Genomic DNA, 22259 nt, shown 5'->3' on the forward strand with positions numbered 1-22259 from the left:
GCCATTATCACAGGAACTTAAATACAAGACACGTGCATTCAAGCACAACACACAGTAAACGAGGAACGAAGTTATTTTGTTTGGCAAGGAAAATTCTACAAACAAATAGAGGGGACAGCCATGGGTTCTCCACTCTCTCCGCCCTTGACCAACTTTTATATGGTCAAGGGCGGAGAGAGTGGAGACTTTTGAAGAGATAATAGCCTTAAACTCTGCCCCACAAAAACCAACCATATGGCTTCGCTATATTGGTGATGTGTTCGCTATTTGGCCACATGGCTCCGATGCACTTCTCTCCTTCCTAACACACTTAAACAACCAACACACCAGAATCAAGTTCAACCTGGAAGAAGAAAAAAACAACTGCTTCCCTTTCTTAGACAGCCTAGTCACCCACCAGCCTGATGGAACCTTGGTTATCTCTTCAAAAGTCTCCATATAAAAGTTGGCCAAGGGCGGAGAGAGTGGAGAAGACAAAAGAGCGAACACAAAAACCAACCATATGGCTTCGCTATATTGGTGATGTGTTCGCTATTTGGCCACATGGCTCCGATGCACTTCTCTCCTTCCTAACACACTTAAACAACCAACACACCAGAATCAAGTTCAACCTGGAAGAAGAAAAAAAACAACTGCTTCCCCTTTCTTAGACAGCCTAGTCACCCACCAGCCTGATGGAACCTTGGTTATCTCTTCAAAAGTCTCCATATAAAAGTTGGCCAAGGGCGGAGAGAGTGGAGAACCCATGGCTGTCCACTCTCTTGTTGGTGAATGTATCTGCCATACAGGTAGACACATTCACCAACAATCCCTCCCTCCCCCTCACAACAATATGGAGTCATTAAGACACTACACAACAGGGCTAAACTTATCTGTTCAAATGACAATGCCCTAACCACAGAACTAAACCACATTCTCAACACTTTCTTAGTCAATGGCTACTCCCCCCCCAAACACATCCAAAACATACTGAAACCAATAAACCACAACCCCCCCCCTCCACCTTCGCAACAAGGATTACTCTAAATCCATCATTCCCTATATCCGAGGCACGTCGGAAAAAATTACAAAAATCCTAAAAAAAAATGACTTAACTTCTTGTAACAGACCTTATAAAACATTGGCATCCCTTATCCGCTCCACTAAAGACCAACCTCCTCCCCCTAGACCTACCTGGTGTATACCAAGTCCCTTGCAGCTGTAAGCTGTCCTACTTTGGCCAAACAGGCAGGACAGCTAATATCAGAACACAAGGACTACATCCAGTTTCACCAATACAGCCACTCTGGTCTTGCAGACCATGTGCTGGATACTCGCTATAGAATACGGTGAAAGAAAGCCACGATAATACACTGTAGTAAATTCAAATACGAATGGCTATTCATGGAATCAGCCTCAGCCCTAAGAAACAATCCAAACCTAAACAAATTTGGTTGCATGAGACTGCTCCAAATTTGGGAAACCTACATCAGAAGACCTTCAGCCCAATTGGTCAAGAATACCAACATTGCTCACTAGGGGGTACCATCGGGACTTTTAGGAGAAAGAATAGCTTCCTGCTTCGTTCCTCATTTACTGTGTGTTGTGCTTGCATGCACGTGTCTTGTTTTTAAGTTCCTGTGATAATGATGGCAACGTGACGTTGCCGAAATATTGGAAGTGTATTAACATTTATTTTAATGTATATTCTATTGTATGTTGTAATTTCCTTAAGCTATTTAGTAAGAACTCAATATAACTCCTCTTGAAAAGCGAGCTCTCTCTCAAACCAAAAGAAGAACAAATATATAATCATCCTAAAAGCAGACAAGAGCAACTCGACAGTCATCTTGAACACTAAAGACTTCATAACAAGGATCACAGAACTAGTTTCAGACACATCAACCTATCGCATATTAGATTTTGATCCAACTTTAAAAAATCAAAAAGAGACTAATAACCTATTACGGAATATGACAAGTTGGTCTGTAGACTTACAACGAAGTCTGAAATCTCTACACCCACTGACACCATGATTATATGATTCCCCAAAAGTGCACAAAATTGGAGTTCCGCTCTGCCAGATCTTTGATGGAAGAAATTCTCCTACACATCTATTACCCAAACATCTAGCCTGTCTATTGAAAGAAGATATAAAAAAATCAAATTCCTTCATAAAGAATTCTAAACATTTCACTGAAAAATTAAAAGGCATCTCCATCTTAAAAACAGACATCCGCGCAAGCTTAGACATGCTTTCTTTATTTATCAACATGTCAGTTGAAGATGTCATCAATATTCTGGACAATCTCTATCCGCATGACACAGCGCAGCTTTTTCGTCATTGCCTCAAATCGAATTATTTCAAAGTGAATGACATAATATATGAACACCTTAGCCATGGGCAGTCCCTTATCACCTCCCTGCACTGATCTATTCATGGAAAAACTAGAAGTTGACATCATTTCCAAATTAAACGCAAAGCCGTTGGTTTGGTGGAGATATGTAGATGATGTGTTCATAAAGCCTTAAAATGTCAGCATCTGTTCTGTAACTTCATTTATAGCTGTTGTATTATATATTTTAGAATTAACTTTTCACATTATTGACCCAATGAAGTCTTCTAAGAAGACGAAACTAGTGTGTTCAAATAATGAACACTCTATTAACCCTCGCCTTTCTTCACTTGAAGAAAGGCGAGGGTTAATATATATATATATATATATTAACCCTCACCTTTCATATTATATGCATGTGTGTTAAAGATACCAAGAAATTTTATCCTTGGTTTTAATCCTTTTCCCAAGTAGCAAAACAAAGTTTTGCATGTGAAATATATTCACATCTGAGCTACTTGAATATAGAGGCTAATGACTTCATATCACTTGCCTTAGTATGAAGGTTGAAACCGGTCTGGGTAGTGACCCTTCCCATTATACATTATATCCCCTTTTGGGCATGTATAATGCATAATGGGAAGGGTCACTACCCAGACCGGTTTCAACCTTCATTGAGGTCTCATCAGTGAGAGCCAGACCCAGGAGAGACACCATGGTTGAAATAATGCAGGTCATATATATTTCATATACAAGTAGACAAAAGGTACTTGACCTAATTAATAAAAAGTGTATTATACATTAAAGATAACAAGAAATTTTATACTTGGTTTTTAATCCTTTTCCCAAGTAAGCAAAACAAAGTTTTGCACATGAAATATATTCATGTCTGAGATTCTTGTATACAGAGGCTAATGATTTCATATCACTTCATATCTTGGTATCTTTGAAATATAATACACCCAAGGTAAAAAACTTTCAACATCTTTCTCTCATCCAGAGATTTTTTTTATCAATAAGGTTCAGCACCTTTTGTCTACTTTTGTATATACTCCTGGGTCTGGTGGTTCCCACCAATGAGAATTCAATAAATGTTGAAAGCGGTCTGGGTAGTGACTCTTTTCCATTATGCAGTACATTATATATGCCTGAAAGGGGGTGTGCTTTGCATTATGAGATAGATACTAAGGCAAGTGATATGCTCATTAGCCTCTATATACAAATAGCTCAGATGTGAATATATTTCTCACGCAAAACTTTGTTTTGCTTACTTGGGAAAAGGATTAAAAACCAAGTATAAAATTTCTTGGTATCTTTAACATATAATACACCCAAGGTAAAAAACTTTCTATATATATGCTGGCCTGGTTGGCCAAGTGGTTAGCATATCCACTCTCCAGCCAAGAGGCTGCGGGTTCGAATCCCATATAGAAATGGATGTTTGTGATTGTATTCCACCTTCATACATTCATTCACCCAAGTATACATACACTCTCCCAATATGGACTGGGTTGCTATGGAAGTAGTAGACCCTAAACCTCCCTCAATGGGAGAGGTTCACCCTGCAGTGGGTAGAAAATAGACTGTTCATCACCACACACACACATATATATATATTTATTATTATTATCATCATCATTATTATTAAATTTGGAAATTCAATGGCAAGCCCTATAAAGCTTTTTCTGGATTAGATGAATGAGAATGTACCTGCTTAACAATGACTTACCAAGTGCTAGCATCCACGCTCCAAGTATTTGTACCGTGTAATGGTTCCTATGAATTCAAACTGTTCATTTTTGGTCTAAGCTTTTAAAACTGAGAACTTTTATTGTTAAAAGATCATAAGATTTAATGATTACAAATACAAAGAGCCAACAAGTTTCACTAGCCACTGTCTAGCATTTTCAAGGCTGTACTGGTGTGAAAACAAATGCATCAAGTTACATGAAAACATACACTTTAGTAACTGTTAGGCCATTACATTTGATAATCCGTGTTTGATGGTGTGCATGCGTTCGAATGCTTCAGTCAGAATCTGGTACATGACCACGTGTTGTGTAGTTTTTCGCATATTGTAGTTCTGTTGAGCTGAGAGAATTTATGAGATATTTCCATATGTCTTTAAGAATAGCACCTTGAGCACCACTGCTGCTTCTTTGAACGTTCTGTGTCTGTAGTCATTCTCGATGTAAGGCATAGAACTGTTTTTCCAATTTTCCAATTAATATATGGAATGACTTACCAAGTGCTAGCACTAGTGTCCACAGCTGTCATTCCATATATTAATTCAGTTTCCACAAAACTGGCGAGAATGTTAAAAGCTCATAACATTAGAGTGGTTTTTAAACCAGCTATCACGATCAGGCAAGTCTTAAGATCTCCCAAAGATGAGGTACCTTTCTTCAAATTTCCTGGAGTATATGAAATTCCATGCATTCGTGTGGCCTTTCTTACACTGGACAGACCTCTAGAAGTTTTGAAATAAGACAGAAGGAACACGTGGTGGGGGGGGGATGTCAATCACAATAGAATCATCACATCTGGTTTAGCTCATTATTCCTCAACATCAAACCACGTTATAGATTGGAAAAACAGTTCTATGCCTTACATCGAGAATGACTACAGACACAGAACGTTCAAAGAATCAGCAGTGGTGCTACGCACAGGCAATAATTTAAATAGAAATCAAGGTGCTATTCTTAAAGACATATGGAAATATCTCATAAATTCTCTCAGCTCAACAGAACTACAATATGCGAAAAACTACATAACACGTGGTCATGTACCGGATTCTGACTGAAGCATTCGAACGCATGCACGCCATCAAACACGAATTATCAAATGTAATGGCCTAACAGTTACTAAAGTGTATGTTTTCATGTAACTTGATGCATTTGTTTTCACACCAGTACAGCCTTGAAAATGCTAGACAGTGGCTAGTGAAACTCATTGGCTCTTTGTATTTGTAATCATTAAATCTTATGGTCTTTTAACAATAAAAGTTCTCGGTTCCCATGAATTTGTTTTTCAGTTATGTATCGATTGATAATCTAAGCTCGTTTGTTTTAAGCTGTTATATGCATATTCATCTAATCCAGAAGAAAACACCAGTTAACGTCGGGGAAACTAGTCGGTTACTAGTTGTATCAAATTTCAGAACAATTAAAATCCAATTTTTAGTTATCTTATCAGATTTTTACTTTATGACAAATAGTTGAGAAATTATGGGAATATGGCAGATCTAAATTTAAATTTTGTAGACTTGCAAAAGGCATATGCCAAGAGAAAAGCTATTGAAAACGCTACAGTTACATGGTGTCAACAGGGCATTATATCAAAGCAATACTTTGTCTTTATTTGAGTTGAAAGTCAGCAGTTAGAATTATTCATTATCTATATGGATCACATTATGAAGGAAAGCAGTATTAAACCTGATATCAAAATTGGAGATGTTAATCTCAGCTCTTTCTTTATGAAGATGATGTTATACTTTTAAATAAATCCAGTACAAGTTTGCAAGATTCCCTGGATAAACTGAATAACTGTTGTAATAAATTTGGCATGAAAATCAACAATAAGAAGACAAAGACAATGAAAATAGGCAGAAAATTTGCAAATATCAACTGCATCATGAATGGATCACCTATAGAACAAGTAAAACATTTCAGCTACTTAGGTATGATTTTTAGTGAAGATGGTAAATTAAATATGGAAATAGACAACAGAATCAACAAAGTTGGTATGGTAGGAAGTCAACTGAATAAATTTTTATGGAATAAGACAGAAATTAGTCTAAACACTAACTTAGCTGTATACAAGACAGTGTCCAAACCAATTTTAACTTATGGATCTAAGAGTGGAGTTAGAAATAAAAACACTTGATTAAAAACTAGAGACCACAGATATGAGTCCTGAAAAAGATTAGGGGTGTGGGTGTGAACAGATGGCATCAATGGTAATATCATTAAAAAAGAGGATATTAGGAAAATACTTGACATTGTTAGCATCCAGGAATGTGTTAACAAGGTGTTAATCTCAGGTGGTATGGTCACTTAAACAGAATGGGAGAGGAAAGATTAGCAAAACAAGCGTTCTTTGCCAGGTTGGCAGGAAAAAAAAGACCTAGAGGAAGATCACAACATAGGTGGATTGATAGTAAAAAGTGCCTCAGAAGACAGAAATATAAGATCTGATAATCTAGGAGTCTTGACAGATAACAGATTGACTTGGAGCAAAATTACTAACTTCCTAAGTTAGTAATGATGTAATTTCTTCATGTAGTATTATCATAATATCCTGTATACCCCTTGAGAGTACATATCAGGAATTTGATGATGATGATGAGACCTCCAGGGAGTCAGGGTCTCATCAAGGGAGGCCATATATTACACACACCAGCTATCATACTTATTCTTGAATTCATTCACACTGCTTGCACACACAACATCCAATGGCAATCCATTCCAAACACTCACCACTTTATAAGAGAAAAATATAGATCTCACACCTTCTTAGCAGCATTTGTTTTCAACTTCCAAACATACCCTCTTGTCCTTTTCTCTACCCTCCATAAAATGGAGGGTGGAGAAAAATTCCAGAAACTGAAATTCTGTATGACCTTTTCAGAAGTTTGTAAGTCTCGATCATATCACACCTCTTTCTTCTGTTTGCTAGTGTTTGCAGTCTACAAATTCTCAGTATTCCACAATTCTGATATCATTTTTAACATTCTCCTTTCACCCTTCATTCACTAATCTAAATTAGATCAATCCAATTTTTCACTAAATGCCAAGCCAGTAGAATAACTGTTAATCAAATCATTGTCTCTTTAGCATACTGTGTGAAATGTAATATAGCTTGTCTCTTATATATATGTGCATACTCCAGATAATGACTTTGATATGAAGGTCGAAACGTCCGGAAATTAAAATTATTATTTCTAACACGGTTGTAGAGTCCATAATTTGTCTAAAATAAATGCTGATCACCATGTAACACTAAAAGAAAGGATTCTCCTTTGCACCCTCTCCATTGTATCGGAATCAGAATGGAAACCAGTAGACCAGACCTGTGCACAATAGTCCAAGTGAGAACTTATCAAGCATTTGTAAAGAGGCAAAATGGCATCCTTAGTTTTACATGTAAAAGTTTGTTACAGCATTGGAATTATCTTTTGGGTTAAACAAAAAATTACAGAATAACCACAAATGAAATGAAAGTACAGATATTTCGTACTGAAAATAACAGTACATCATCAGTGCATAGAAACAAGCATATCAAAGAAACTGGAATACAGTTTACTCAATTAAAAACTGTTGACGTGTGCTAGAAATTAATAAATTCACAAGGTATCTGGTAAATTCCAGCTAATGAGAAATTTTGTTACTTCTCCAAAATTCTAATAATCGGTTCTAAGATACCAGCAATATAAGGGATTGGAACCCTGCGGTCTGTTGAAGAATCCTGAGGTGTTGGAACATAGAAGTCAATTATCGCTGGATTTGATTAGGGTTGTAACCATTAAATTCCATTAAAGTTTTGATAATGAGAAGTTCTTGTTGTAAGCTTGAGGGAGAGGAGCACACCTTATGTGCTCTATTGGTTAATAACACCAATTTTTTGAGAGGTGTGATGAGCAGACTTTGGATGAATGTATCTGCTAGTAAAGGCAGTTTTTCGATTTGGAGATCTGGGATTTACTAGATACCTTGCGAATGTAATCTGAATATACTTTATGCAGAAAGGGCGTTCTGTGAAAATATGAATTAATGAACATCAATGTTAAACTGAATACATGAAACCTCAAAAGTCTGGTCTGGCACAACACAGTATTGACACTAAACTCAGTATCCAGTGGGATGAAGCTTGTCTTCTCCATAGAATTAGGTTTAAATATAAATGCCTTTTCAAAGAGAGTTGCGAAACCCTTTTACATTGGCCAAACCTGGATCAGAACGATTGTCTCTCTCACAAATGTTATTTTACGTAACCATCAAAAATAATTTTTAATAATATTATTTATTAATATTAATTTCTAGTATGTGGCAACAGTTTTAATTGGTAAACCACTGAATGCTGTATGTACCTTGTATTCCTGTTTCTACACACTGATGATGTACTATTATTTTCAGTACAAAATATCTGCACTGATCCTTTCATTTCATTACAGTTTATTACTGTAGTTATTGTGTAAGTTGGTGTTTACAGTCATTCCACAGGTACCTTTAAAGATTAGAAATATCTTTTGAGTTGTATTTACAATCTTTGCTACATGGGTCTTGACCTTCAACTTGCTATCTACTAACACTCCAAGATCCCTAGCCTTATCAGTTTCTTCTAGCATAATCCCACCAATATAATACAACACTGGGTATCTAATCACCCCAAAGTGCATGGCTTGACATTAGCTGACATTGAAGTGACCTCCATTTTTCTATGCCTACAATTCCAGCCTATTCAAATCATTCTGCAAGTACTGCATATCAGCAGCATTCCTGATTACCCAGCTATCTTTGTATCAGCAAGCAGTTGTATGTCACCTATCAAATCCTACCCAGCATCATTAATGTACAGATTGAATAACAGTAGCCCAAGCTGATCCTTCTGGTACACCACTTTTTACCTTAAATCTTGCAGACTCACATCCCCTATATACCATTTTTTGATATCTGTCAGTCATCCATCCTCTTATCCAGACTAATATTTTATAATCCAAACCCACATTCTGTCAAAAGCCTTAACAAAATCCAGAAGTATCATGGTGTATCCATTCCCTTTGTCTAGTTCAGTGGTAACATTGTTATAGAATGTGAGCCAGTTGCTAAAACATGACCTTCCCTTAGTAAACCCATGTTGTTCATTGCAAAGTAGAGATTCACTGTTAACCCATTTCTGCATGCAACCTCTAACCAATTTTTCCAAAATCTTCCCCAACTACTCCTGATATACTAATTGGTCGATAGTTGGATATGTTGGTCTTTGCACCACTCTTGTGCAATGGAATTACTATACATTCTTTCCATTCCTGCAGAATCTTCTCTGTTCTGAGACTCATATTATATAGCCTGGTCAAAAGAATAGCCAGTTCAGCTGAACACTCTTTTAGCACCCATGCTGATATTCCATCAGTCCCTACTGCTGAATTCTTACTGAGTTTGGGCAACAGCTCTAATACCTTATCCTTATACACTAGAATTTCTTCATCCAGTGAATAGGTAGCTGTGATCTCAATGTTGCATATACCAGGTTGATAGCTTTTAACAAAATGGACACTCATTAGTTGAACATCCTCCTCTGCATCTGTCATCCTCACACCATCTGCATTTAAAAGACTTATTCTTTCATATTCATTTCTTTCTTTTACTTGGAGCATATCGATAGAATTCTTATGGGTTGTCTTTAGCTTGCAGGGAGAGTTTCTTTTTGTACTCAGACTTAGCTTTCCATACAACAATTGTCTAGCCTGCTGCTTATAATTTTCATAATGGACATCATTCTTATGCACAGGGTATTCCTTCCACAGCATCTTTTTCTTACAAATCTCTTGTTTAATAAGATTACACATCAATTATACTCCTAGTCTATTTATTCTATGAACTTTCAGGATGCATCCTGATATTGCATCATTTAAGTATTTTTTAAATACTTCCCATATGCTTCCCATCCAGCAACTAATCCCCTATGCTGAACTCAGTATATGAGGTCTGACAGAAAAAAATGAGACTATCCCTATAACTTGGGAATGGAAAGTGGGAGAGGAGAGACAGTTATACAGCATGTTCTAACCTGTCACTGTGAGACAAGGCTGAACTCCATCACTTTACTCAGTACGAGTGAACATGTGTTCGAATATAGACGTTTTCTTACCCTTGGTCGGAAAATGTTGGAGTACAAGAGTGTACACTGACTTAACATCAAGTTTCTTGTGAAACTGAAGAAATCCACAACGGAAACTTCTGAATTATTGACTGGGGCTTACGGTGAAGAGTGCATGTCTCGTGCATGCATTTTTGAATGGCAGAAACGATTTTCAGAAGGCAGAGAAAGCATGAAAGACGATGATAGCCCAGGCTGCTCAAGCACAGCAGTTACCGATGACAACATTAAAAAAAAAGTGCGAGTTGTGATTTGAAAAGACAGTTGGGTGTTAAAGCTGTAGCTGAGAAAGTTCATTTGGACAGGGAAAGTGTTCAATATATTTTAACGGAAGAATTGAACATGAAAAAGGTTTGTAAAAAAATGGTTCAAAAAATATTGTCAGATGAACAAAAAGAACGTCGCAAGGAGCTGTGTTTGGACCTTTTGCAACACATTAAGAATGAACCAGATTTGCTGAATTCGATAATTACTTGCGATGAAACTTGGATGTTTACGTCTGATCTGGATACCAAGCAGCAATCAATGCAGTGGACATCAGCAACATCTCCAAGACCAAAAAAAGGACGCACGAGTCATTTGAAGTTCAAGGCTGTGTTGATTATTTTCTTCGATATCCAGAGTATTGTATATGCCAGAGTGGATTCTCAATGGCCAGACAGTAAATCAGCAGTATTACCTTGAAGTATTGACAAAATTGTGCGAATGCGTGAGAAGAAAATGATCATAATTGTGGAGAAACGGTTGGATTTTGCACCAAGACAACACACCAGCCCACAATGCTTTGCCTGTGAAGCAGTTTTTAGCTAATCACAACATCACTCACTATACTTGAGCACCCACCCTAATTGCCAGACCTGCCTCCCTGCGACTTCTACCGCTTCTCAAAGATCAATTCAGTGCTCAAAGAAACCCATTTTTTGTCAGTAGAAGATGTGAAAGCAAAAATGATGGAGATCTTCAACAGCCCTTCAGAAAATGATTCACAGAATTGCTTTGAACATTGGATGCATCATATGCAGCTGTGTGTCAACTCAGGAGGGAACTATTTTGAAGGAGATCGTAGTTGATTTTCTCAATTTGTTAAATAAAAAGAGATACAGGCACGGACTCGTTTTTTCTGTGTCAGACCTCGTACTTTTCAGCTGATCATAATTGTCTGCTATTTAGTTATTCAGCACCGGAGGAGGAATAGTTATGTCTTTAACTGACTGACACTATAATCAAATCTAACACTCTTTAACCTCAAGTTCCTTCTGTCACACGCTGCTTGAGGAAATTTTCATGCAACAGCTCGATAAATTCATTTTCATTCTTGTCATGAGATTTTACTGCTACCCAAACGATATTTGGATAATTAAAGTCTCTCATTATGATTACTCTTTTTTGCATCCTTCTTTTCTATTTGGTGATGCATTTCTTCATCACTTGCAATCGATCCACCAGGTTGGAAATAAAACCCCACTATGTAATTGATTTTGTTAGATTCCTCCTCACACCAAATGGCTTCAAACTCACTGCCAATTGAAATACTGTTACTAGTGCTACAATGATAGAGTCTCAAAACTAACGAGATTCAAGTCATCCAATATCATTAGCAGCACACTCCCTCCTCTCCTGTCTATCCTTCCTGAAAATACTGTACCCTTTACACTCAGTATCAGTTTGTATGTCTGATTCCTATAGCCAGGTCTCACTAATAATGCCTACATCTGAGGCCTCAATACATGTAGACATCTTTGATGGGTCCGAACCAGACAAACATAAAGTCGAAGTTGTAGATGTAGGTTTCTGTGTTTTAAGCAGTTCTGTACGTATTTTTTGGTATTGAGACCACAATCGAACTTATTGAGATCATAAAGTCGAAGTTGTTCTTTCTGCAATCATTTCCATGATAATGTCAATTCCCATCATTAGCACAATTATATAACATTGTTGCCCTTACACTCATATTCCCACCATTCCTCCCATTATAATTTACTTTACCTGACTTTCTATGTTAGGTCTCATTAGTTACTAGTTTTTCAAGATCCCTGATACCAAATGCATTCAGGTGTAGGCGATCCTTCTTATACAAATCCAATCTTACCCTCAAACTCATTGCACACATCCAAGAACTTACTTCCATTTCCAGAAGTTATTTCCTTCTACACAGCCTATGTATTGAATTGTTTACCATCATAATCCTTCTTCTTAATTCATTTTTATCATATCAAGGTAACATACTTAATATTTTCACTTTCACTTTCTCACTCTTTACTCTTGCCTCTTCCAACAACCCTTTCACATTTTCTCTAATACTGAACTTATCATCAGTACCTACTACAATTACGATCTTGTTTACTTTTCTGTTTTTGAATTGCTTGCATTATATTTTTAATTTTTGCTCCAGGAAAACTTGGAAGTTATAACCTGCTCATTAACAGCATGTTTTAGGATAGAGTTACCATACCAAATAACCTTCTTTTTACAAAAAGTTACTTACCTGATTTTTGTTACTTACTGACTTACCTGATTCCGTGCTTTGTTGTTTCTTATTTTGCTGCTTAATTTCCTTTTCCTCCCTATGTTCATTTAAACACCTCTCAACTTGCTGTAATTCCTGCGTTGTCTCTCTGATAATTTGCTTTGCAATTTTGGAGGTGAATTCATTTTCATTATCTTCAATAATCTATTTAGCACTGGAAATCTTCTTGTTCTCAACTTTGCTGCTCTTCTTATCGTTACATTTTTTGTGCGTTTTTGGCATCATTTTAAATTACACTTATTATTCAAATAAGTTAACAAAAATATGTTGTAAAACACTGAATATATATATATAAAAAGATAAGATGAAATTTGAAATGTTTTTATGTCATGTTTTTTGTCTTACCAGCCCATAACTTGGGGGGTTGGGCACCATGGGTGCCCCCTAGTATATATATATAAACAGAACATCACTTGTTTTTCAGACATGTAGAAAATGCTCATTCTCAGTGTACAAAATGCTTCTTTATCAAATTAACTGTTGCATGACTGGTAATGCTTTGCAAGTTTGTGGCAACAGTTGAACTCATTTCCCTTGTCTTATTATGATTTCATATAAAACACACATAAAAACTCATATTACTTGTTAAAATGTTATAATGGTATATTTTGAATTTGAATAGCATTATTTTAACTTAAGAAACAATAAAATACATAACCTTTGTGGCAAAATATGACAGTGAGATACTCATGTTAAACAGAATCCCAAGTAATGCAAAACTAATGACATGTGGCAGATATTCGCTATAAATAGGTTTTCACTAGAGTGACTTCAAATGACAACGTATCCTGAATGTGGAGCCCACTTTCAACAGGATAACACAGCATATCGCAAGGCATGTATAATTTAATAATGGCTATAGGAACATAACAATGACTTTAGTATAATACATTGATCCTCTTATTTATTAGATCTCAATCTGAATCATGATCATTAGAATACAATGTAACATGATGTTTGTGATAATGGGAACTGAGTGACAAAATCTATTTGAATTGTAGGAATTCATCAGGTTTTCCTAGAGGCAAGATACCTGTGGTTTTTTGAAACAATATGGTAGAGCTGATATTCAGCAACATTCAGGATGTTCTTAAGGAGTGTTCTAGCATGCAGATGATATCGCTAATAAACTGGCCACTCTGTCTATATAATGGAGGTGGAGTGAGTTATTTATCAGATATTCCTTATTACTGTTGATAGAAAGTTAGTCAGAATATAAACTTTTCATGTAGTATCATAATATCCTGCACATCCCTTGAGGTGCATATAATGAATCTGAAAATGAAGTGAGATATTTATTCTTTATCAAAGATGTTTTGTTATTCACTGCTATTTTGTTAATGCAATGATCACAAAAACAATATCTTACCTCCATAATTGGGATTTCCATATTTTTGATAATACTGACTCCTCTTTTCAGCACCTGGAAGCTTCTTATCATCTAAAATATAAATTAAAACACAAATTTCTTAATATTTTTTTATTGAGACCATATTTATTATTTAATCTGAATTTAATTTTGTTTATTTTTGAGAAATTAGCAATAGAAGTGATGGAAACATAAATGGAAAGAAAAATGACCAAGAAGAGATATGTATGTGTGTGTGTGTGTGTGTGTGTGTGTGTGTATGAGTCGGCTAATGCCGTTAGACTTCAGAAGATCCAAATGTAGGAACTGATCAAATCACAGATCTGAAAAATAATAGACCAATCTGATAGCAAACTAGTCACAAAATTTCATGTTGGATTAAGTATACTCTAACATGTCCAAACATAGGGGTGTATGGGGTCTCAAGGAGAGATAATACCTTTCCATTTGGACAGTCACACATAATTGTGGTTCTCACTGGACACCCAACTCTCACTTATGGCTCCAAGAAGCTACTGTAAACCTGGTAAAACTGTGTTTACCACACCTCACTTAGTTTAGCCTGTGTTGCCCCACAGGCTAAATAAGTGAGGGTAGCCAGATAAATCTCAAGCAACAACTGTATTCGGAGAATCGGCTGCAAATAGCGTTTGTACTTCATGTTAGGAGCAGCTGAATTCAGGTCAAGGAGTGGTGGTTGACACTTGACAAAACTTAACCATTAAAACTGAATGAACTCTAACCAACCTAAAGATACATGCCGGTTTGACTGTCACCTGGTCAAACAAGGGTCGTGCCCACTATTAGGGAACCAAGATATTGAGTAAAGATGAAAAATATGTTACTGGAACAAACATTATCTGTAGGCAGGAAAAACATAACAAGCATGGGAACATGGAACTTAAGAACCCTTCACCAAGAAGAAGCATTGGAAATACTACTGCATGAATTAGACCACTACAGATGGGAAGTGATTGGACTCTGCGAAACCAGATGAATTGGAAAAGGAGAATTTCACCATGGACAGTACAAAATTTTAACTTCAGGCAGGGAGGACAACAAACACCAAGAGGGAGTAGCACTTATATTAAAACCAAAGGCCCAAAACTCTCTATTCCCACATAGGATAATCAAAGCAAAATTGAAAACATCAACTGGATCACTGACTATTATTCAAGTATACTCACCAACTTCAACATCATCAGAAGAAGGCATTGAGGAGTTCTATACAGATCTGCAAAAAGCAGTACAGCAGACATCAAATCAAGATCTCCAAATTGTAATGGGAGACTTAAATGCAAGTGTAGGCAAAGACTGGAATACCTGGCCAAGAGTAATCGGACAGTTTGGGTATGGAGAAAGCAATGAACGTGGCAAAAGACTGCTAAACTTCTGCTCAAATAATAGACTAACAATAACCAACACTCTCTTTAAACAACCAAAACCCCAAAGAAAATGGACATGGATATCACCAGACAGACAAACCAAAAATATGATAGACTATATTATTGTAAACCAAAGATGGGAATCAAGTATCCTAAATTGCAGATCTTTTGCTGCAGACTGAGGATCAGACCATAAGCTAGTATTGGCAAAAACCTAAGAATAAAGTTAAAATCTGAAAGCACTTTTAGAATCCAAAGGAGACTGAATGTAAAAAAATTACATAACAATATTCTAAGAAAATATCAACTAGAACTAGATAAAAACCTGAAGGAACTACCAAAACAGAATATAAACATCGAAGAACATTGCTTCGAATTAAAGGAAACAATACTAAAATAGGCAGAAAATACAATAGGTTAGACAGAAAGAGAAAGTAAAAAGGACTGGATCTCGAATGAAGTAAAAGGTTAAGCGATCAAAGGAAAAGCATGAAATTAAAACAGAACTATAACAGAAATGAATATAATAGATTAACACCAGAGAAATTAGAAAACTAGTTAAAAGGGGGGAAAATAACTGTTAGAAGAAAAATGCAAAATGGCAGAGAAGCTATCAAAAGAAAATAACCTCCATGGATTATATAAACAAACAGACCAAATTAGTAAGACAGGATCAACAAAAATGATAATGATCAAAAACAAAGAGGGCCAGATGGGAAGAATACTTTAGAGTCATATAATAAAAATAGCTCAGGATATTACTATTCCAGCCACTGAAATGCAAGAGGAAACAAATATCTTTACAAAAGAAATAATAGCATACAGCATACATAAACTTAAAACTAGGAAAGCACCTGGTATTGAGCAAATACATGCAGAATTCTTAAAAACAGGAAAGGAGCAACACTTTTGGAACCATTAAAAACGGATCTACAAAAATGAAGCAATGCCTACTGATTGGACCAAATCAGTTATAGCTCCTATATACAAAAAAAGGAGATAAAACAGAATGCAATAATATTGACCTCCTCAGTATTCCAAGTGAGGTTTTTATGAAAGCACCCCAAAAACAAATTAAGCCATAGAACTAGCATTAGGAGAAGAGCAAGCAGGTCTCAGACCAGGACGAAGCACAATTGATCAACTATTCACCTTAAGACAGCTAACAGAAAAGATGCTAGAATATAACCAAAGTTGCTATATAAATTTCAGACTTTCATCAGGCATCTGATTCGATCCATAGAAGAGAACTATGGAAAACTATGAAAGAATTTGGAATTCCCAACACAACTCTAAGAATAATAAAGAATCTATACAAGAAATCTGGAAGTGCAGTACAAGTGGAGGACACCTTAATCAACTAGTTCCACACACAGAGAGTGGAATAAGACAGGGATGCAATCTATCACCAGACCTATTCAATTCTTATACTCGAAGAAGCAACCGGTAAGGCCTTAAACAAAGAATACTCCCAGAATCAAAATATATGGGGGGAAAAATATCACAAATTTAAAATTTGCAGATGACATTGCATTACTTGCAAGCACAGAAGATCTACAACAAATTTCTGATAAAATAAAGAAAGAAAGAATGTATAAAATTTGAATTAAACATAAATATAGACAAAACAAAAATTATGCAAATAGGAAAAAGAAACACCAATCTGAAAATGAAATTCATAGTAAGAATCTAGAGCAGATAGAAAACTTCACCTACCTCAGAGGAGTAACTGAGTACAACAGTGAAATTACAAAAGATATAAACAGACAAATCAGTCAAGCATCCCAAACTTTTTGGATGACTTAATAAAATATGGAAGTAAACAGACATCAAACACGTAACAAAAGTAAGAATCTATGAGACAATGATCCTCCTAATACTTCTCTATGGAAGTGAATGCTGGAATCTCAAAAAATCTGAAGAAAAAAAAAATATTAACTACTGAAATAGGCTGGCTAAGAAGATTACTTGGAGTATCTCTGCTGGATAGACTAATATCCTAATGGCCAACTTAATATCTTTTATTTTATTTTATTTTTCTGACTCACCATACTAATAAAGAAATAATCCCTTTCCCCTGTTTTTAAACACTATAGTTACACAGGTAATATCAAATAAATTATACAAAGTAGTTAATTTATATTCAATAAAAAAACAATACATTATATTTTCTATAATATTTTGAGTTGACACCCTTGTAAAACCGAGCTTGATAAGTTGACTAAATTAGTTTATCGTGCGAGATTTTACAGTAGTAAACACATAAAGAGAAATGCAACTTCTTCATGAAATTCCTACCTATGAAAGGTTGTGGACCTTTTCTTCTTCTACTTTTTTTTTTATTAATTATATATATTGTATTTTTTACCTGATCCAGAAACCCTCCCCCAGAACACAAACACGGAACTTCAATCCACTTCAGGCAGGCATCTAATAATCGTGGTGATGGTTTCACATGGACTCACTAAGTGGAATCCTGAGATTGAAAAGCCATTAACAACCTGAAATTGGAATGGCTGCTGGACCAGTTGCTATTCAACCAAGAATGCTGAAATATGGTAATATAAGTTTCACACTGGCTACACTGCATAATTCAGACAGCATATCAGAAAGTTCAATTCCAAATGACTGGAGTATGCTATTCCTCATAACAATCTACAAAACATGATAATGTGAGGATTAGAGCGATTCCATACTGAATAATCCTTGTAATGTTTATGCCTATGTGTAGGAAACATACTTCTCAAGAATGCCTACGGAAAGGCCAAGAAAAACTATGGAAAAGAACCAGCTGGGTTTATGAAAACAAGAGTTGTCAACATGTGAATTTTAAGGCAAATCAAGGAGACATAAGGATCTGGAAAAGGTATCTGACAAGGTGCTGCAGAGCAACACAATGTATACTTTAGTTGAGGTGGTACAGACAGATAAAATCATCTATATGGACAACATTATGAATGAAGTGCTGATACATATAATAATATAAAATAATATCATATAATGGTAATAAGAAAGACTATAAAAACAGGCAAGGATATCAAAAACACTGCCTGCATTCTCAATGGAGAACCTATAGAACAATTAACATATTTCTTCATGTTGGAGGCTTAATGGATTTTTTACAACACTCAAAAAGAATTAAAATAGAATTTAATACTTCCTATATTTCGTCCTAGTCACTAGGACATCTACGGGGATTATAAAAACAATTAATGTAACATATACACAAATAACAAACAATATATATGTTATGTATATGTATATGTTACATTAATTGTTTTTGTAATCCCCGTAGATGTCCTAGTGACTAGGACGAAATATAGGAAGTATTAAATTCTATTTTAATTCTTTTTGAGTGTTGTAAAAAATCCATTAAGCCTCCAACATGATGTCCTCACAGCACTTAAGCCTTTACACATGTAACATATTTCTATTTAGGCACAATTTTTACTAAAGATGGCAAATTAATATAGAAATAGGCAAATGAATAAGATAAGCACAGTGGTATGGTGGCGAGTCAATTGGACAACTTTACATGGAATAAGAGAGAAATTAGCAAATTATGTAAAAAATAAGTAAAAATACAATATACAGGAATACCTTGTATAGAGCTGTTTCGAACAATGCGGGTTTTGGTCTAACATGGTTTTTATTATTACACATATCATTATTACACTAACATTGGCAACACTGACTGGCGACTCCCGGACGCCGCAAGTGACAGTCAAGAGCCACGTTTATGCAGTAGTTAATCTATTGGCTCTTGCTTAGACACGTTCTTTCCCAGAGGCATTTTATTATATACGTTAATATTAGTATTTAATATTTTTTACTATTTAAGTAGGAGTGAAAAGAGACAAAACAAAGAAGACACTGTTGGAGTAACAAAAAAATGCAAGTGGTTGACATTAGAGAAGAAACTTGAAATTATAAAATGTCACAAGATTGGCGTTTGCTAAAATAGCACGTGAAAATTCAATGAATGAGTCCATCTGTACAAAAATTATTCAGAGCAAAGAAAAGATTAAACAACATGGAATGAGCACCGCTTCTTATATGTCAAAAGTTATCACAAGAAATCGATCTTCTACAATGGAAAATATGGAACGCATTCTAATGATCTGGATTGAAGATTGTAATCAGAAAAAGATTCCTTTGAGTCAAATGATAATCCAGGCAAAAGCAACAAGTCTATATGACAAAATAAAAGAAAATGAAAGCGAAAATGAAGCAGGTACAACCAGTGAAACTTTTATAGCAAGTCGCGGGTGGTTCTACAATTTCAAAAAGCGTATGGGACTCCATAACGTAAGAATCTAAGGTGAAAGTGCAAGTGCTCACACTAAAACTGCAGAATTATTTCCCAATGAATTGATGGAGCTTATTGAGAAGGAAGGCTACACAGATGATAAAATTTTTAATGATGACGAGACTGGCTTGTTCTGGAAAAGAATGTCATTGCGCACATTTCTAGCAGAGAAGGAAAAAACACAAGCTGGGTATAAAGTGTCAAAAGACCGATTGACACTTTTACTAATGCATCAGGTGATTTAAAATTGAAACCACTGTTAGTGTACAGAGCGGAAAACCCAAGAGCTCTTAAGGGCTTTACAAAGAACAATTGACCTGTTCACTGGCGTTCGAATAAAAAAGCGTGGGTGACTCGTTCAATTTGACTAGTTTAAAACTTTTTTTTTGCCCTGAAGTTAAAAGCTACTGTAAAAAGAATGATATTCCTTTCAAAATTTTGCTTTTATTAGACAATGCGCTAGGCCATCCAATTCTAGTGACTGACTTAGATGAAAATGTCAAAATTCATTTTTTCCCTCCAAACACAACATCAATTCTGCAGCCGATGGATCGAGGTGTTATCTCCACTTTCTAGGCTTACTATTTAAGACGAACTTTTGCTCAAGCTATTAAAGCTGCAGCAGAAGAAAATTCTTGGGCTTTGAGTGAATTTTGGAAGAAATTTAACATAAAAGATGTCATTCAAAATATTTATGAATCTTGGCAAGAGGTGACTCAAAGCAACATGAGAGCCCTATGGCATAATATCTTGCCACATTGTTCAAAGGACTTTGTTGCCTTTGCAACACACACAAAGAAGAAATCTCAAAAGAAATTGTTCAGATGGGCAAAGATAAGTTTAGATTGTAACAATGTGAACGAATGTATTGATTCTCATTCAAATGATCTGGATGATGAAACCCTTTTGGAGTTGGAATAACAATGAGCCTATGAAACAGAAGAAGATGAATGACCCACAGATGTCATGGTTGAAGAATTTTCCTTTGCTGACCTTTCAACTTTTGTGAGAAAAATCGACGAAGCTTCCGACTTTCTTATAAATGCCGACCCGAATTTGGAAAGAAGCATCAAAGTGAGACAAAGTCTCAATAATGCCATCAAATGCTACAGAGATCTAGTACTCGAAGAGATAAAGAAGACAAGGATGGTTCAATGAACACTAAAAGACTACTTTAGTAAAAAGTAAATTATGCTAAAATTGAAGCAATATTATTTGTTTTGTTTTCTACAACTTTTATATCAGTTTAAAAGGATTTTATTTGTTATTAAGTTAATAAAAATAACAATTTTTTTTTTCATTTTTAAACATTTTTATTATTCTAAATTTTTGTAATAAACAAATTAAATTGAAAACCTTTATAAATAGACCTTGAACAACGCAATTTTGCATAGCGCAGACCCTTCTTGGAACCAATTAACCGCGCTATACAAGGTATTCCTGAATATACATATAATTAATAAAAATTAAGCAAAAAGTCCTTCTCACCTATAGTACACATGTATATAGGTTAGAAGGACAACTTTTCATGGGAGGAATCAGATTAAAAAAAAAAAAAAAAAAAAGAAGAACACATCAATAGCAGAATCATTAGAAAAATGATGTTAGAAAGGAACTTTACACTGTTAGTATTTAAAAATGCATAAGGAGAGCTAATCTCGGGTTATGGTTATTTATACAGAATGAGAGAGAGAGGAAAGGTTAGCAAAGTGGGTGATACACAGCAGAACTGCAGAAATAAGAGTGAGACCAAGGCGGAATGATGTAGTCAGACATGCTCTAGAACAGGGATTTCAACCTTTTTCACTATATTTAATTCAGGATATTAGATGTACCAGTAAGCAAATTAATTCTGGAAAAGTGTGATTTGTTGGTCAAAGCAGCAAAATAAGTATTTCTCTACAATACCAGTGATTTATTTAGTTATTTATTATTTTATTCAGATATTTATTGGAGAAACAGATACTCTTTGAATCTATTCAATGGATTGTTCCGTAAAATGTGTAATTTTTAAAAATTAAAATAATAATGAGTGAATACATAAACAAATTTTGACAAACACATATTCCTGATAATGGAACTCCAGTTCTCAAATAAACTTACAATCAGTACAAGCTATAAATGTAACATATCTTTAATTACAGAACTCACATTCTTGTTTCAGTGTGCAGGTTGTGCTTGTTTAGCTAAACATCAGCTTCTTAATGCCTGGTTTCAATTGACTTAATTTGAGTCTTAAATCGGGCTGAACATTCAACTTATTCCTGTACTTGTTTTTGATATAAATGAGAGAAGAAAATCCACATTCACAAAGGTAAGTAGTTGCAAACACCAACAGAAATTTTACAGCTTTTTTTTTTTCTGAGATCATTGGATATTCATTTCTTCTTACCAACCCTAAGTCTGTTAAATCTATCCTCTTGATCGTTTGCCTGAGACTTCCATCGCAAGAGAGCTCGATCAGTTCATCTTTCTT

The 22259-nt window shown here is 35.3% G+C and overlaps 1 protein-coding gene across 1 annotated transcript in view; it reads right to left on the minus strand.

Annotated features, from left to right (window-relative positions):
- LOC150104474 (uncharacterized) overlaps positions 1-22259 on the minus strand; it is a 291911-nt gene that overhangs the window by 56928 nt on the left and 212724 nt on the right. The window contains exon 9 of the mRNA XM_090395559.1: positions 14090-14161. Within this exon, the coding sequence (XP_090251685.1) occupies positions 14090-14161 (72 nt within the window). The remainder of the gene's footprint in view (positions 1-14089; positions 14162-22259) is intronic.

The sequence above is a fragment of the Typopeltis vanoorti genome, chromosome 7 (assembly GCF_054136105.1).
Source record: "Typopeltis vanoorti isolate ZY-2024b chromosome 7, IOZ_Tvanoo_1.0, whole genome shotgun sequence".
Lineage (NCBI taxonomy): Eukaryota > Metazoa > Arthropoda > Arachnida > Uropygi > Thelyphonidae > Typopeltis > Typopeltis vanoorti.